A 19,010-nucleotide genomic window follows, 5' to 3' on the forward strand; every position below is an offset into this window, starting at 1 on the left:
ACAAGTGATGCCAATAAATCTTATGCCAAGGTTTCAGCAGCGTGAAATAGCAAATTGCAGGACAAGCTGCCCTTATCTAAAATAGCTGTCACTAGTCTTGTAAGTCTGTCTCCACTCTGAAATGTCAGGACGGTCTCTTAAGGTAGCCATTGACAGAATGATTTAGCACCAATAAACATTCCTGTTTTCGATAATTTCTTTGTAAATGCATGCAAGGCAATAACCAAATAAAACCTGGCGAACAGTGACACAATCGCAATACTTTTTAAAGAGTGACTAAACTTTCTTTTTTTTCATAATTTTGCCCAGCGTGGAAAGTTCTAAAACTTTGCAAATCACTTTATTGGGGGATTTTCCTTCATTCCTGTAAATTTTTTTGCATGTAATTGGCTTCCAAAACCTTGTTTTCATTTGATATCAGAACATACTCATTTGGAGTACAGATGATGGCAGTGATGGGTCAGCTCAGCTCCTGTGTCTCTGGGGAGAAGCTGCTGCAGGAGATTGTTCTGATAAGCAGAACACTTAGAGGAGGAGACAAGAGCTGCCCCATCACTGCCATAATCTGTACTCCAAATGAGGACATTCTAATATCAAGGTAGGGAAATAGACTGGGGAAAAGTCGAGGTTTGGAAGCCACTTACATGCAATTTTTTTACAGGAATGAAGACAAATTCTCTAATAAAGTTTTTGCAAAGTTTCAAAACTTTCCATGTTGGACAAAACTGTTAAAAAAAATTAAAGATTAGTTACTTTTTTAAATATTATTACAGAATAGCCAAGTAATATCACCATTTGGCGCCCAAACAATACCAATGAACACTTACCCAACAGTAGAGTATTTTTCTGACAAGCACTACAATAGTAGAGAACTAAAGAATTAACTTTTTCGTCCCCCTTTTTCACCATGCTTAATACTGGGGGTTTGGAGTAATCAAGCAACTGGCGATAGAATACCGCAGCCTCCAATGATTGGTTGAAATCCGCTTGGGAATCTATCAGACATTGTTTAATTATCTTGCAGCGCCACCGCAGGGTAAATTGAGCATTACATGGTGCTTATTGGAATAAATGAGCTGTCTGTTTAACACTTACCCTTGAACACTCACCCAACAGTGCTCATACACCCGTAGAGTATTTTTCTGACAAGCACTACAATAGTAGAGAACTAAAGAATTGACTTTTTCGTAACCCCTTTAGCACCATGCTTAATACTGGGGGTTTGGAGTAATCAAGTAACTGGCGATGGAATACCGCAGCCTCTAATGATTGGTTGAAACCTGCTTGGGAATCTATCAGCCATTGTTCAATTATCCTGCAGCGCTACCACTGGGTAAATTGAGCATTACATGGTGCTCATTGGAATAAATAAGCTGTCTGTTCAATGAACTGTTGCTCCAGACAGAATGTTCCAGACTAATGGTGGCAATGAATTTTGTTAACCCTCCGAAGAAGGATTTTTTTTCTGGAAAATCACTGAGCTGCAAAGTTCATACTGTTGTAAATTACCATTTTGCACTCCGTCCCTCCATTATAATTTTAAAGCAAGGAAAATATACATTTTAGGTACAATCTATAATTAATGAATTAAATTAATTAAATTAATGAAAATTAAAATTTTATTTTTCTAATTTAGTTACCGGTATATAGCAACTAACAATCTGTAAATACATGAATAATTAAGTCTTATTATAGGTTCCTAATTTGTGGACAACCTCTCTTTACACCATTATTTTCCCTTTGTAAAAAGAGAAAAGATTGATATGGTCTGAACTTGAAGTCCAACTTTTCCTTGGTTTAACTTTGGACTCAATGGGTCGGATTCATTCTTTGATTTTATTTTTAAGTCTTTCTTCTTTTTTCCTTATGATATTTGTTGACACTTTTTGAGAATTTTGTGCAAAATTAGAAAAAAAAATATTCCTAAGCAGTTGATTCGGACAGTAATCAAAGTAGAAGGAACTTGGAAAGTGACAGGACTCTTGGATTTAAACTTCGGTTCTCAAAAAAATAAATTCCTGGAAAAAATGTCTTTTTCAGGCGGGTCTGCTCCAAAAACCACTAACTAAACACTCCAAAGAATGAACATGTGCATTTATATGTAAAAAAAAACACTTGTTCATCTGTTCAGGCTTTGGAGCGTCTCTTCAGGCTTCCAAAGATGCCAAGAAGTTAAAAAGTTAAAAGAAGTGATCCAACCATTCTTTAGGCATCCTCTGCTCTGAGGACGCAACGTGCTTCATAATAGAAGTCAATGGGAAGGCTCAAAAGACGGAAGGTGCATGGATGTGTTTTTTGTATTTTCCCAGCGTTTTTGTTTGAACACTTTCTTCATTGTTGAATAGAGTTAAAAAAATTTACCAGAAACGCCAGTAAAAAAAAGTTGCCTCAAAATTGCAATAATAGTGCCTAAAAAAGGTAAAAAAAAAAACACTCGGAAAATTACCAAATAGATGCTAAAAAACACTTTAGGAAAAAAAATCAATGGCGTTTCCTGAATCATGTTTCTCTTAAAAGATATTGGAGACAACTCATCAAGTCTGGCGTACCACACAATCGCGCTATGCCAGTCTTGATGAGATAGATGGTGTCAAATTTATTAAGATGTGCACCCCACTTGAATTCAGTGCCTCTTTTAAGTGGCGGGCACACCCATGCGATGCACTAGAAATGCTACTCCAGTCATTGACTGGAGTAGCATTTCTGGAGTATGAAACGCTGGTATTTTTAATTAATATGACATTGAAAGGATCCCTGGAGAGGTCCCACCCCAGCTCTGTTCCAGTACTGCCCAGCGCCTGTCGAGTGGTGGTGTGCTTCCCTGTGCCTCACCACAAATCTTACTCTATATTTCTGGAGTAAGACTGGAGTAAGATTCCTGACGTAACGAATGCCACAGTTCATCATGGATTAGATGAGCTGTGGTGTCGCGACCCGGCCATGCCCCGTCCCACCCCAACTCTATATCAATAGCTCATCTACTCCATGACTCCATGTCAGAGACTGGAGTAAGATTTGTGAGGATGAGCACGGAGGTGCAAGCCTCTTGTCAGACACTCCGGATTCATTAGGATGCATGCACCACTTCATGAATTGGGAGCATCTGACTCCTTCATGCCCCGATTTATCAAGACCCTTCTTTGGTCTTGATAAATTGGGGCCAATGGGTATACAGCTGGGCGATGGAACATCAAAAGTCTCCAAGTTGCAGGACTGCAGATAGACATATTTACAGTAAGAAATTCTGGACATCAGAATCGACCAGTGAATATTACCCATTTATTTCACGAAGGATATCCAATGAAAATTTGTCAACGGTTACATTTTTTACTCATATCATAGATCCAAAACATTACTATGTATACAAGTTTAGTGACTCATTTGTTTGGAAGAAATACCCCATCTCTGAAGTTTGAAAGGTTATGTCCTAATGTGACCCTTGTTACTAACACGAGTGGTCAGAGCATTTGAGGTCAGTGGTAGAACTGAATTATGAAGCCTTTGTGACTGCCCTCTTAAGCTCAGAGATGTTTTTTTGGAAGCCATAAAATGTCTCAGTTCCAAATGTTGATGACCCTAAAACACCAAATTGCGTGTGTGTTTGCCCAGCAGTATTTATTTGAAGCTCATGGCACCTTGCCTTCAATAATTACCAACTCGTGTTTCATTTTACACTAGTCCTCATCATTCGCACGGGGTTCGTTTTCACATCTGAAGATTGAAGGGCAGGTTCTGAACTCTGAGTTTTAGGATACATAACCTTTAATTAACAGTTGGTGCAGAACTTTTTTTGTAATGGAATATTGTGCTAACTTGATCAATACAGTTTCATTGCAATTCTTCTCGTTGATCTTTAACTCTAGCGCTTAGGTCATTGCCTATACTAACCCTTTATTTTCTATTTCACCTTATCTTAATTTGCCGTTGCCTTAAGGTGTCCTTAAGCAATAGATAGAAGTAGGTTGATGGTTGAAAATCCATTGAATGAACGATCATCTGTTGAACCTACGTGTGTAGCGGACCACAATGCTCAAACTGGCCATGTATCTCCAGTCTCAAACTTGACAGCCTCAAAGGAGGCTCTTAAGTACAGGTCGGGAGACCCCCACGACTGGTCTGTGAATCATGTCTGTGTGAATGCAGCCAAAAGGCACATTCAGACGTCAGTTTTTCATCTACGGGTTCTATCTGTGTTTTTCGCAGCTAGAACCTTGCACATTCTATAGAGCTGGTCACATATCCATGTATTTTTGCAGACCGAGAGGTCCACATAAAAGCACGAAGAGTTGTCCAATTTTGATCTGAGTGTTGGATCAAACTCGCCAATGTGATTCTATGGGTCAATAACAAAATTGGATGCCATCTATGTGCTGTCCTTTTTATGGTCTGTTGATAGAAGAAGTTGGAGAACCTTTCATCTTTTATTTTCATACGAGAAAAACTGATGAAACACAGTGACCAAACTCGGATCGAAAATGTTGATGAAGCTATATTTTTTGGTCAACTAAGATCACTGACGTCTGAATGAGTCCTTAATCCATATCGGCTGTCGCAGTTCTTCAACTTGGCCATACATGTTCCATGACCGGACAAAGGACGAACAATTCTTCTGGGAATATTCTTTTAAAGGAAGATCACTTGTGGATAAAAGATCTTTTGTCCGACAAGTGGACTGAAAACTTGGCTAATTTTGTTCAAGACGACAGCAGAATCTGACTGGTCAACTAAAATTTTTTGTTCACCCGACAAACGGTAGGGCTGTGGAGTCGGTAAGCCAAGCCTCCGACTCCTCAATTTCCCTGACTCCCGACTCCGACTCCACGACTCCGACTCCACAGCCCTGCCTCACTATTGAGCGTGTACATAAAGTGCAGCACAGATTCATCTCAACTAAAAGCTAAGATCCTTAGATCAGGAATAGAACAGACATTTATAGGACATTTCATAACTTTCCCAAAGTCTTATAAAAAAATTTACAGCACATCCTGCATTGTACTACTGTACGCAATTTATTATATATTTTTGGAGTCGGAGTCGGTCCATTTGATACCGACTCCGACGCCACCAAAATGGACACCGACTCCACGACTCTGACTGCACAGCCCTCCCTTCCAGGCCATGATGAATCTTGATTGTTCCTCTTTCACCACTTGGATCTGACAACCCTATTGGTAGTCAGTTTAGAAGGGGAGAGGATATTAGTTTTTCAGGTCAGATTAATTCTACTATCATTTACATGTTTGTTTCTTTAGATCTTTCTTGACATCAATTTCAGTAAATTCTGGCATTCCTCATGAGATAATAATTCTTTCTTAGAATTTTTAGCAATTCTTAGAACTTTCCCTTGTGAAGTTCATCTGTTATTTCTTCTGAAAAAATGTTTTAATAAAATGACAACTGGAAATTACCATTATCCTTGTCATTAGGGTATGTTATTGTCAGCATTCATTGGACCGTGCAGAATAGGGATATGCCCAATTATAATGGAAAAGGTATGCCCAGTTGTCCATTCATTAAAAGGGGTTTTATCATCATTGATCGGATATGCAATAAATGTCCAATAAGTGAGGGTTCTACCGAGCTGTCAAAAATTGAGAAGTGGCTGTGCACGAGTTGGCTTTAGTTTTGTTATGCACACGCCCGGGCTAAGCGGCGTGTGCGTGTGATTGGTAGTGATTCCACTGGACCGTGCCGGAGAGTGAATGCCTGGAGGGGCGTGACTAGGTATTCACCCGATCCGACCAGGGTCGCACGACGGCATACGACGCCAGTGCACCAAGGAGGAACCGAGCAGAGGGACCAGGTGCTACTCCAGGACAGACCCCGGACACGGCTGTTGACCCACACAGGGGAATACAGGAACAGGCTGGTAGGCTGGCACACAGACTGGTGGGTATAGGCAGGCACGACTGGTATGCAGGCAGGCGGGTATGCAGGCAGGGGGGTAAAGGCAAGCACAGCTAGAGTGCAGACAGGGAGGCACTAGCAGGTAGGAACACAGGCGGGATAGGACCCAGTACACACCGGGACTAAGGAACAATACAGGCAGAGGGTTACAGGCAAGCACAGCTAGAGTGCAGACAAGGCTGAGCAGGGAGGACAGGGCTCTGTTCACACGGAACAGACAGGAAGGGAAAGACAGAGCCAGATACTCACACAGTACTTGCAGAGACAACAAGCAGGAGTTAGGTACGAGTTCAGACTCTGCAGAAAAAGGAAGGGAACGGACATAGAGGCAAAACAGGTAAAGGACAGGAGAGAGTTCAGACTGGAACTGAGTGTACGGAGGAGACCGACACTGCAGAGGGATACAGGAGCGGGTCTGGGAATACGGCCCCCAGAGAGGCGGAACGAACAGGCAAGGAGCGTGTTCAGACAGGACAGACCAGACACAGGAGCGGGTCTAGGAAATCGGCCACTAGAAGGCGGAGCGAACAGGCAAGGAGCGTGTTCAGACAGGACAGACCAGACACAGGAGCGGGTCTAGGAAATCGGCCACTAGAAGGCGAGAGGAACAGGCTAGGAGCGTGTTCAGACAGGTCAGACAAGATACAGGAACGGGTCTAGGTAATCGGCCCCTAGAAGGCAGGAGGAACAGGCTAGGAGCGTGTTCAGACAGGACAGACAAGAGAACACAGAAAGGACTCAGTTCAGACACGGGAACTAATACCGAAAAGCAGGAGACATACAGGACTCAGTTCAGACACGGGAGCTGATACCGCAAAGCAGGAGACATACAGGACTCAGTTCAGACACGGGAGCTGATACCGCAAAGCAGAAGACATACAGGACTCAGTTCAGACAGGCCTGGAAATACAGCCTCCAGGAAAGGCAGACAAGGAAACAAAGAACGGGACCTGGCACCTTCAGAGTGCAAGCACACACTGAAGGAAACACTATGCTCAGGCAGGGATAGAAGGGAGCTGCTGAGCTATATACCAAGTGTCAGACAGCAATAGGCTGAGGACGCACAAGGGGCGTGACCCACAGCAGGTACAAAAAGCAGGAAGTGATCGGGCGCCGCCCTTAAGCAGCAGAAACAGACACAAACAGACAGCATGGAGGGAAGCCAGAGAGACATTCTGGACAGGAGATCAAGTGCGCTCTCTTGCACAGTGGGAGATGGACCACCATGCAAGGACGCCGCCAGGTATGTTACAGTACCTCCCCCCTTACGCCCCCTCTTCTTCAGGCCTGCCAGAATCTTCCGCAGGGAATTCGAGGACCAGTCGTTCACTGGGTTGGAGGGGGACAGAGACTTGAGGGTAATCTCTGCTTCGAGGTACATCTTGTCAAGCTCACAGGAAAAAATAGACGGGTTATCAGGTACATAATGAGGAAAAGTCACTGTCTCTTTGTTATCTGGTGGTACCCCGGAGGATTCAGGAAACAACTGGAGGTCCTCCGCCGGGTCAGAAGAGTGCAGAGGCTCAGAGAAAACAACTGCTTCAGAGTACACTAGGTCAGACTCACTGGAGGAAGCAGGCGAGGTATCGGGTACCGAGTATAGGAAAGTCTCTGTCCATTCACCACCAGGTGGCACCCCGAAGGATTCTGAACACAACTGGAGGTCCTCCGCCTGGTCGGAGGGGTGTAGAGACTCAGGAGTAACCTCTGCTTCGGAGTACACTAGGTTGGACTCACTGGACGAAGCGAGCGAGGTATCAGGTACAGAGTATAGGAGAGTCTCTGTCCTTTCGCTACCAGGTAGCACCCCGAAGGGTTCAGGAGACAACTGGAGATCCTCCGCCTGGTCGGAGGGGTGTAGAGACTCGGAGGTAACTACCACTTTGGGGTACCCATTGTCAGGCTCACAGGACGAAGCGGACAAAGTATTGTGTACCGGGTGTAGAGAAGTCTCTCTCCATTTGTCATCGAGTGGTATCCTGGAGGGTTCAGGAGGCAACAGGGGATCCTCCGCCAGGTAGTAGAGGTGCACAGACTCTGAGGTAACCACAGCTTTGGAGCATCCTTGGACATGCACACCGGTTAAAGAGAGAGAAGCATCTGATGCCGGGTGCAGGAAGTTCTCCTGTGTGGAGTCTGGATGGGCAGAAGTCTCTTCAGCCAGGAGAACTGGTGCACTACCCACGCACATTACCCATTGGGGTTTCTCCGGGATACAGGGAGATGAAGCTTCAGTAGGGACTTCAAGGTTGGGGTCAGGAGGTCTCAGGGAGGACAGACCCTGGCGTGACGGCTTGCCTCTAAGTCTAGCACGTCTGGACTGCCTCTTGAGGTTGAGAGAAGTATTCCGGAAAGCGTAGTCACCCTGTGAGGATTCTGGGTGGGCAGTAGTCTCATTGGGCTGGAGGACTATTGCGCTACCCACACACATTACCCGTCGGGGCTGCTCCGGGATATTGGGAAGTGAAGCTTCAGCAGGGGCTTCAGAGTTAGGGTCCTCGAAGACCATACGAAAGGCCACCAGGAAGGCCTGCAGGTCAAGGATGACAGGATCCCATGCTTCCCATAGGGGGGTGACCCATTTCAAGGCATCACCCGCTAGGTAGTCAATCATAAAGGCCACTTTAGCCCAATCGGAAGGAAAATAGAGAGGGTAGGCCTTAAAGTGTAGCATGCATTGCTCCACAAATGCACGACACTGTCTTGGATCCCCATAGTAACGTGGCGGATCCGCAGGAACGAGAGCTGATAGATCCATCTGGACGGGTGCGTAATTTGCCTGGAACTCAGCTAAAGGGGGAAAAAAATTTATTTATTTATTTTAATGCATGTATTCGCTGGAAAAACTTCTCAAAGAGCGAAGGCCGTGGGGCTCAACGGGAACCATGGCCTGAGCATGCTGTTATGCACACGCCCGGGCTAAGCGGCGTGTGCGTGTGATTGGTAGTGATTCCACTGGACCGTGGCGGAGAGTGAATGCCTGGAGGGGCGTGACTAGGTATTCACCCGATCCGACCAGGGTCGCACGACGGCATACGACGCCAGTGCACCAAGGAGGAACCGAGCAGAGGGACCAGGTGCTACTCCAGGACAGACCCCGGACACGGCTGTTGACCCACACAGGGGAATACAGGAACAGGCTGGTAGGCTGGCACACAGACTGGTGGGTATAGGCAGGCACGACTGGTATGCAGGCAGGCGGGTATGCAGGCAGGGGGGTAAAGGCAAGCACAGCTAGAGTGCAGACAGGGAGGCACTAGCAGGTAGGAACACAGGCGGGATAGGACCCAGTACACACCGGGACTAAGGAACAATACAGGCAGAGGGTTACAGGCAAGCACAGCTAGAGTGCAGACAAGGCTGAGCAGGGAGGACAGGGCTCTGTTCACACGGAACAGACAGGAAGGGAAAGACAGAGCCAGATACTCACACAGTACTTGCAGAGACAACAAGCAGGAGTTAGGTACGAGTTCAGACTCTGCAGCAAAAGGAAGGGAACGGACATAGAGGCAAAACAGGTAAAGGACAGGAGAGAGTTCAGACTGGAACTGAGTGTACGGAGGAGACCGACACTGCAGAGGGATACAGGAGCGGGTCTGGGAATACGGCCCCCAGAGAGGCGGAACGAACAGGCAAGGAGCGTGTTCAGACAGGACAGACCAGACACAGGAGCGGGTCTAGGAAATCGGCCACTAGAAGGCGGAGCGAACAGGCAAGGAGCGTGTTCAGACAGGACAGACCAGACACAGGAGCGGGTCTAGGAAATCGGCCACTAGAAGGCGAGAGGAACAGGCTAGGAGCGTGTTCAGACAGGTCAGACAAGATACAGGAACGGGTCTAGGTAATCGGCCCCTAGAAGGCAGGAGGAACAGGCTAGGAGCGTGTTCAGACAGGACAGACAAGAGAACACAGAAAGGACTCAGTTCAGACACGGGAACTAATACCGAAAAGCAGGAGACATACAGGACTCAGTTCAGACACGGGAGCTGATACCGCAAAGCAGGAGACATACAGGACTCAGTTCAGACACGGGAGCTGATACCGCAAAGCAGAAGACATACAGGACTCAGTTCAGACAGGCCTGGAAATACAGCCTCCAGGAAAGGCAGACAAGGAAACAAAGAACGGGACCTGGCACCTTCAGAGTGCAAGCACACACTGAAGGAAACACTATGCTCAGGCAGGGATAGAAGGGAGCTGCTGAGCTATATACCAAGTGTCAGACAGCAATAGGCTGAGGACGCACAAGGGGCGTGACCCACAGCAGGTACAAAAAGCAGGAAGTGATCGGGCGCCGCCCTTAAGCAGCAGAAACAGACACAAACAGACAGCATGGAGGGAAGCCAGAGAGACATTCTGGACAGGAGATCAAGTGCGCTCTCTTGCACAGTGGGAGATGGACCACCATGCAAGGACGCCGCCAGGTATGTTACAAGTTTTATGGGAATGACACCAATGTAGTCCAGGAAGAATCTTATAAGGGTCTCATGCAAATACGAAAAAACAAATAACCCACTAAAAAAAGCATGACGGTGACCAAATATCACCACAAGACATAATAAACTTTATTTGTATACAGTAATAAAAACATATAGAAGAAATATATATCAAAACATGACATATAACCCACACAATGTAAAGGAGAAAAGGGGCTGAGGTGGCAGGGCAAATCAAGAACCCCAGAATAAACCAAAGTTAGGAATGACTTACGGTATGGTATTTATATGGTATAAATAACCTGAAAAATAATTGCGGAATTACACTTTTTTTGCTATTTTGCCACATTTAAATAATGTTTTCCCGCTTTCCATTACATTGTATGATATAATGAATGGTGCCATTCAAAAGTACAACTCGTCCAGCAAAAAACAAGCCCTCACACGGCGATCTCAATGTAAAAATGAAAAAGTTATGGCTCTTGGAATAAGGGGAGGAATAAACGAAAGCGCAAAAACGAAAAATTGCCTGATCCTTAAGGGATTTATAGTCCATGGGGGCAGTTATATTAATGAAAACACATATAAAGTGAAACCATATACATATATAGCACATAGTCATATATAATAATACTAACCAGCGGTAGGAGGGAAGTCAAGATGTCCAGCCAGCCTGACATGCGTTTCGCACACCGTGCTTCATCAGGGGTAAAAGTTTTTCTTCTTTATATTATGTGCATTATATGTCATGTTTTTATATATATTTTTTCTATATGCTTCTTTTTACTGTGTACCAATAAAGTTCATTATTATGTTTATGGTGATATTTAGTTGTAGTAATGCTTTCTTTAGAGGGTTATTTAATATTTATTTGAGCCATAAATGTCCCAGATGGGATAACCCCTTTAAAAGTTTTCATCTACGTATTGTAAATGTGCTAAAAATGTTTTTTGTTTCTTTATGTTGCAGGTACAGCCGGTTCATAGGAGTAATATCACACACAGCTTTAAAGAGAAAAGTCCATTTGAGGATCCCTTCTTTATTGTGGAAACCATATGCATCTGTTGGTTCTCCTTTGAGCTCTCTGTACGTTTCATTGCCTCTCCCAGCAAGGCGGCCTTCTTCAAGGATATCATGAATATTATTGACTTTGTGGCTATAATACCATACTTTGTTGCACTAGGCACAGAACTAGCTCGCAACAAAGGTGTGGGCCAACCAGCCATGTCATTGGCCATTCTCAGGGTAATCCGTTTGGTGAGAGTCTTCCGTATCTTTAAGCTGTCCCGGCACTCCAAGGGATTACAGATTTTGGGACAGACACTGAAAGCAAGTATGCGAGAACTTGGGCTTCTTATATTCTTTCTGTTTATTGGAGTTATACTCTTCTCCAGTTCTGTATACTTTGCAGAAGCAGATCATGAAGACACCAAGTTTACCAGCATCCCGGAAGCCTTCTGGTGGGCTGTGGTCACAATGACAACTGTAGGCTATGGAGATATGTCTCCTGAGACTGTTGGTGGTAAACTGGTGGGCTCACTCTGTGCCATTGCCGGTGTGTTGACCATCTCTCTTCCTGTGCCAGTCATTGTCTCCAACTTCAGTTATTTCTACCATCGTGAGACAGAGTGCTCAGATATGGGCCAGTATAATCACGTTGGTTCATGTCCTAATGGTCCACCCCATACTCCAAAGACGGTGGGAAAGGATAAGAGTCCCATACTGGATAAATTGAAGAATTTATATAGCCATTCGAAGCCAGAATATCTGGATGGACTGGGCCCCCTGGATGATAAAAGTAAAAATTCTGGACAGTCACGTACAATAACTGAAGTGTGATTTTTGCTAAGGTGGCTTTTTCCCAACTAGTATCATATCATCTTCATCATTACCCTCATCATCATTTCATCATCTTTCATTTTGGAGTCTTAAATGAAGAGTATTGGTGTCCAATCAGTTTGAGAAATATGAATAGTGCCATGCTGAATTTGCTTTTAAATACTTGGCTTATTTTAAATTAGGAAGAATTTTGGAAGTTTATTAATGGCTTTTTGGCAATCTTAAGGTAGACAAGGTTTCCACTGATTATGCTGATGAAGTGTCACCACTATAAGACACAGAGCTGGGGTTGACATGAGATGAAATATGTGAATTTTTTGAAAAAAAACAAACAAACATATAACACAAGCATTCTAGTGAAGAATAACGAATTGCAAAATTTACCGCGTACTCTTGGCCAATGGAAGGTCCTTCACCAAAGTCTAAGAACGAAGAAGATGACAATTATGACATACTGCACTATTATGAGCTCAGGGAAACATATTGTGAAATCAGGCTCCAAAAAATGGCAAATGAATCAATTCACAAAAATGACAACAAAGGTTTCCGAGGGCAAAGGTGCAAAATGTGCAACATGATACTGAATATGACCTAGTATAATAACGTGACCCCTAAAGACTGAAAAATGTGGGGTTCACCTAGAAGAGAAACGGAGAATGAATGTTTGTGAAATAATTTATTTAATCCATTTTAACAGCCGTTGGGTTTACAAAAATTTTTGTCATTTATATATATATATATATATATATATATATATATATATATATATATATATGTATGAGCTCTGTTTTTGAAGAACATTGGAATAGACGATGGTGAGGTCCCAAGGAATGATTGGTTACAGTCAGTTCACTGTAATTTCCTTGGACACTGACTAAATGGGGCAACTTTTGTGTAAAGTTTTTGAAGATACACAATGTTCTTCTGCAATACAAATTTCAGTCAAAACTTTTGTCTTAATTTTCGGTAAAAGTCTTTATTTTTTTAACATGATAATGAGGTTTAAGTTTCCATCTCCTCAAATATTTCAGCAGACCTTTACCTCATTCCATCACTTCTTATGACCTCTTAGTTTTAATATGTTGCCTGTATGTTCCCCTGAAGCCCAAAAATTGAAAATGTCCATAACATCACATTGATCCCTCCTCACACAGGGTTTTAGATAGTTGATGAATAAGAATTTGTTTGGGGTAGTCCTAAGAGTTGTAAGTTAAAGCTCCTGGGTTTCCCCAAATGTCCCCAAAAGTGCTTTTATAACACAAAGGTGCCTTTGATCCCCTCTCTCCCCCAAGGGTTCAGGTTTGGTGGCTTACATAGTAGATCTCTTTGGTCCGTCCCTTTACAGTTCACAGTCTGAATGTCGATTTCCACACACCACCTCTGTATACACATAAGGATAAAAGTTCTCTAAAGCAGAACATCTCTGTTACAATGATTGTCCACTAGTACTTGTAGTCTTCCAGCGCAGGTTAACGAAAATCCCATTTTCAGACTTGATACCCCTAGGGATAGATTATGAATAGGGCAGCAGACCTCAAGTTCGGATACTCAAGAGGTTATTTATTCTAAAATACTAACTAACAATTATAAAAAATGTGTGTTATAAAAGTATAGGGTCCTAGTGGAAAGCCAGACTCTTGCCTGTCCCTGGGTTTCGCTTTCACAGCTCCTTCTGGGGCTTGCCCTAGTTATTTAGACTATGACCATTGGTTTGTGCGATGTGAGCCACAGGAGTACGAACGTGATCTGATTACACATTTAAGAGATTGTAGACTTTTTTTTTCTGTTGGTGCCCAATGGTAATTGTTGGCTTGCAATACCCTCCCGCTTAACATCTATATTGGAGTTTTTTTTTATGATCAATATAACACATAACTTTAAGTCACTGTGCTGTAATGTAAAAAATGCTGAGGTCTGGTTGGGACAGAAATGCACAATAGGGCAATACTACAATAGAAATAAGAGAGGGTGAGAGCGATGGTAATGCTCACCTGGAAAGGGGTTGTGTAAGGGCACAACACCTATAAGAGCCTAAGAATAAACAGCTGCAGCCCTGTGGCTGGAGGAGAACTTCTTCCAGGTACCTGGGCTGTGTCTGGGAATGAAGAAGCCTCAATGGTATACAATTAAGGTTTTTATTCACACTAATGTGTTTCGGCTACGGGCTGACATTTGTTTTTTCACCTTGAAGAATGTGCCAGTCCGGCATCAATTTTTCTTTTTTAGCTTGAAAAAGGCACTACTTTGGCACCGAAACGCGTTGGTGTGAATTGAAACCTTAATTGTATACCATTCAGGCATTTTCTTCTTTCCTACAAGCACAGCCCAGGTACCATGATATCTCCACTAAAGTCTAATGCAAAAAGTGACATAAAGGACAATAGATTTTTTGGGGAATGTTGTTTCAAGGAATGGTCATTTGTAGGTAAAAGATCTTTTGAAGAACAAAAAATATATATTTCGCTCCATTATTGGAATATTTCAGGCAATATTGGTGCATTATTGGTTGCTTTAAAACATTATTTTATTGTTTAATTTCCAAAATCCTTGTGGCTACTTGGAAAAATATTAACATGGGATACTAGCGTACATCCTAGAAAAGGTTTAACCGGTAGAGTGAAGTGACAAAAACATAAACTGCACAAAACGCATCGGCAACGTATCTGGCTTGTCTTCTTCTCATAGACAAGACATAACCCAGACCAGAGTATTCTGGACAAATATTGCATATCCTCACTTCCAAGTTGTGATATAAGAGATGAACCGGAGGGGGTGTTTTATTTCCATCACTACCTCTTTGAGAAGTTTCCGATGGCAGTCAGGTCATGGTCATTACAAACTCACGAGGGGACTATAATTGGTTCAATCATCCGACCTACCTAAAGACTTGACAGTAGAAACAGCATACTTGTGTTTTAATGAGCCTTTCACTCCAACAAGACAGTAAATGAGGTGAAGTGATCTGCCGAAGATTTTTTCTTGGTGGGGTGGAGGGTTGTGTGATGTGAAGCCTTGATGACACGTAGGAAAATAAAACATCTATGCATTCAGAGCATTCGAAGAAGGTGGACAATGACTTCTGCTTAAGAGTGTGAACTGTTAAAGCTGGCATTGCTTTTGAATTTGTTATATCTCTTACAAACCGCATTAATTCTATTTGTAAAGGAGCCAAGGTGATGTTTTGAGTGCTTTTTTTTGCATATATAATTTGTTATAATTGAATTAACAAAGAGATGATACTATGCAAATTGTTTACACAGGACTACTATATGAAAGTGCCAAAGACACACTGGCCAGTGCCACGGGCCACTTCTTAATACAGTACATGTAAGCACAATGTCATCTTGGAAAATGTATATTTATCTAATAGTAAACCATTTATTTATTGCAAAGAGTTTTATTCCTTATTTGTGCTTTTTTGTTTACTTTTTTAAAATTTTATATTTAAAGGTTAATCTCTTGGTTAAAATTGCAAAACATCTTTGTCATTTACTTGGTATAAAAATTTCTCTCTGCTCCCCAGAACAAAGAGATTTTAAATTTTATTGTTTACAGCTCATTGCCAAAATTACCGGCCACCTCTGCAGTCTATCAGTGGTAACTGGTTTCCTAGGCAGGGATTGCAGTGCTTGCAAGCTCTTTTTTATAGAGCTTGTATGTTCTGCACTGAAGCCGGCTGGATTGCTTGATCCAGGCTGCTTCAGTGCCACTGTGCTCGATCGATGCTGCACAGGCAAAGCCGCCTCTGCTTGCAGCATTGGAGAATGCACAGTTCAGTGCTGAGGAACAAAGCCGCCTCTGCTTGCAGCATTGGAGAATGCACAGTTCAGTGCTGAGGAACAAAGCTGCCTTTGCTTGCAGCATTGGAGAATGCACAGTTCAATGTTGAGGAACAAAGCTGCCTCTGCTTGCAGCATTGGAGAATGCACAGTTCTGTGCTGCAGAACAAAGCCACATCTGTTTGCAGAATTGGAGAAGCACAGTTTTGTATTGCAGAACAAAGCTGCCTCTGCGTGCAGCAAAGGAGAGCATACATTTCAGTGCTGCAGAGGTAAAGCTGCCTCTGCTTGCAGCAATGGAAAGTGCACAGTTTGGTGCTTTGAAGGTAAAGCTGCCTTGCTTGCTACAATGTAGAGCGTTCAGTTCTGTGCAGCAGAACAAAGCTGCCTCTGTTTGCAGCATTGGAGAAACAGTTCTGTGCTGCACAACAAAGCTGCCTCTGCTTGCAACACTACAGACTGCACAATTCTGTGTTGCAAAATAAAGCTGCCTCTGCTTGCAGCATAGAAAAGCGTACAGTTTGGTGCTGCAATGGTAAAACCGCCTTGCTTGTTGCATTTGAGAATGCACAGTTCAGTGCTGCACAAGTAAAGCTGCCTCTGCTTGCAGCATTGCAAAGCACACAGTTTGGTGCTGCAGAGATAAAGCTGCCTCTGCTTGCAGCAATAGAGACTGCACAGTTCGGACCAGCGGTGCAAGTGGTCTTCAATATCCGGTTCTTCAATTGAGAATTAATAAACTAAAGAATTGGGCTTACCATTTATTTGCTGAACCCCATTATTATAGGGTTTCTAACACAGTCAGAGCAAGAACACAACACTCAGAGAAATTAAAGGGTAAGTATCATATGAGCTAGATAAACATCTAAGCTGTGACATTAGACTTAAGGGTGTCTGCCTGGAATTCTTCGAGAGGACATTTCTTTTTCTGGTAACATATAATCCCCATAGGATGCAGAAATCTAAGTGTGATGAATTGCCTCCTCATGTGTTTCCCAGGAATAATGATATAGGCTGAGCTCAGAGCTATTTTAGTTAACGGTCCTGCCTAATTAGTCAACTTTGATCTTGAATTCTTATCTCCCAATTTTTAATGTACAGCTCACTAACCATTTGCATATGTATTTATGTTACATGTTACTTTACTATGTACAGTGGCATGTAAAACTTTGGGCACCCCTGGTCAAAATTACTGTTATTGTGAACAGTTAAGCAAGTTGAAGATGAAATGATCTCTAAAAGGACTGAAGTTAAAGATGACACATTTCTTTTGTATTTTAGGTAAAAAAAAAGTATTTTCATCATTTACATTTTAAAAATTACAAAAAGGAAAATGGGCTGTTGCAAACGTTTGTGCACCCTGCATGGTTATTACCTAGTAGCGTCCCCTTGTGAAAGTATCAGCTTGTAAACACTTTTTGTAGCGAGACACACGTCTGTTAATTCTTGTTTGAGGGATTTTCATCCATTCTTCCTTGAAAAATTCTTCCAGTTCTGTGAGATTCCTGGGTCGTCTTGCATGCACTTCTATTTTGAGGCCTAGCCGCAGATTTTCAATGATGTTCAAATCAGGGGACTGTGAGGGCCATTGTAAAACCTTCAGCTTGTTCCTTTTGAGGTTGTCTATTGTGGATTTTGACGTATGTTTAGGATCATTATCCATTTGTAGAAGCCATCCTCTTTTCAACTTCATCTTTTTTACAGATGGTGTTATGTTTGTATCAAGAATTTGTTGAAATTTCATTGAATCCATTCTTCCATCTACCCATGAAATGTTCCCGTGCCATTGACTGCAACACAATCCCAAAGCATGATTGATCCACCCCCATGCTTAATGGTTGGCGAGATGTTCTTTTCCTGGAATTCTGTGTCCTTTTTTCTCCACCTTTGATCATTGTGGCCAGAGTTCTACAGTCATGGCCAAAAGTATTGAGAATGAGACAAATAGTAATTTTTCCAAAGTTTACTGCTTCATTTTTTGTAATGGCAATTTGCATATACTCTTGAGTGTCAAAGAGTGATCAGCTTAACAGCAATTACTGTACTTGCAAAGTCAATATTTGCCCAGAAAATGAACTTTAACCCCCAAAACACATTTCAACATCATTGCAGTCCTGCCTTAAAAGGAGCAGCTAACATCGTTTTAGTGATTGATCCATTAACACAGGTGTGGGTGTTGATAAAGACAGGGCTGGCGATCAATCAGTCATGATTAAGTAAGAATGACATCACTGGACACTTTAAAAGGAGGCTGGTTCTTGGTATCATTGTTTCTCTTCAGTTAACCATGGTTATCTCTAAAGAAACACGTGCAGCCATCATTGCACTGCACAAAAATGGCCTAACAGGGAAGAGTATCACAGCTACAAAGATTGCACCTCAGTCAACAATCTATCGCATCATCAAGAACTTCAAGGAGAGAGCTTCCATTGTTGTCAAAAAGGCTCCAGGGCGCCCAAGAAAGACCAGAAAGCGCCAGGACCGTATCTTAAAACTGTTTCAGCTGCGGGATCGGACTACCAGCAGTGCCGAGCTTGCTCAGGAATGGCAGCAGGCTGGTGTGAGTGCTTCTGCACGCACTGTGAGGCGGAGACAATTTGAGCAAGGGCTGGTTTCAAGGAGGGCAGCAAAGAAGCCACTTCTCTCCAGAAAAAACATCAAGGACCGACTGATATTCTGCAAAAGTTACAGGGAGTGGACTGCTGAGGACTGGGGCAAAGTCATTTTCTCTGATGAATCCCCTTTTCGATTGTTTGGGACATCTGGAAAACAGTTTATTCGGAGAAGAAGAGGTGAGCGCTACCACCAGTCTTGTCTCATGCCAACTGTAAAGCATCCTGAAACCATTCATGTGTGGGGTTGCTTCTCAGCCAAGGGAATTGGCTCACTCACAGTCTTGCCTAAAAACACAGCCATGAATAAAGAATGGTACCAGAATGTCCTCCAAGAGCAACTTCTCCCAACCGTCCAAGAGCAGTTTGGTGCCCAACAATGCCTTTTCCAGTATGATGGAGCACTTTGCCATAAAGCAAAGGTGATAACAAAATGG

The 19,010-nt window shown here is 43.1% G+C and overlaps 1 protein-coding gene across 1 annotated transcript in view; it reads left to right on the forward strand.

The window, feature by feature from the left end:
- Positions 1-12,514, forward strand: part of LOC141172333 (potassium voltage-gated channel subfamily A member 7-like) — a 47,980-nt gene extending 35,466 nt beyond the window's left edge. Inside the window, exon 2 of the mRNA XM_073656425.1 lies at positions 11,313-12,514. Coding sequence (XP_073512526.1) covers positions 11,313-12,182 — 870 coding nt within the window. The 3' untranslated portion in view covers positions 12,183-12,514. The remainder of the gene's footprint in view (positions 1-11,312) is intronic.
- The last annotated feature ends 6,496 nt before the right edge of the window (positions 12,515-19,010 follow it).

Source organism: Phyllobates terribilis, unplaced genomic scaffold (assembly GCF_046119375.1).
Source record: "Phyllobates terribilis strain yellow unplaced genomic scaffold, ASM4611937v1 Scaffold_12__6_contigs__length_324123572, whole genome shotgun sequence".
NCBI lineage: Eukaryota > Metazoa > Chordata > Amphibia > Anura > Dendrobatidae > Phyllobates > Phyllobates terribilis.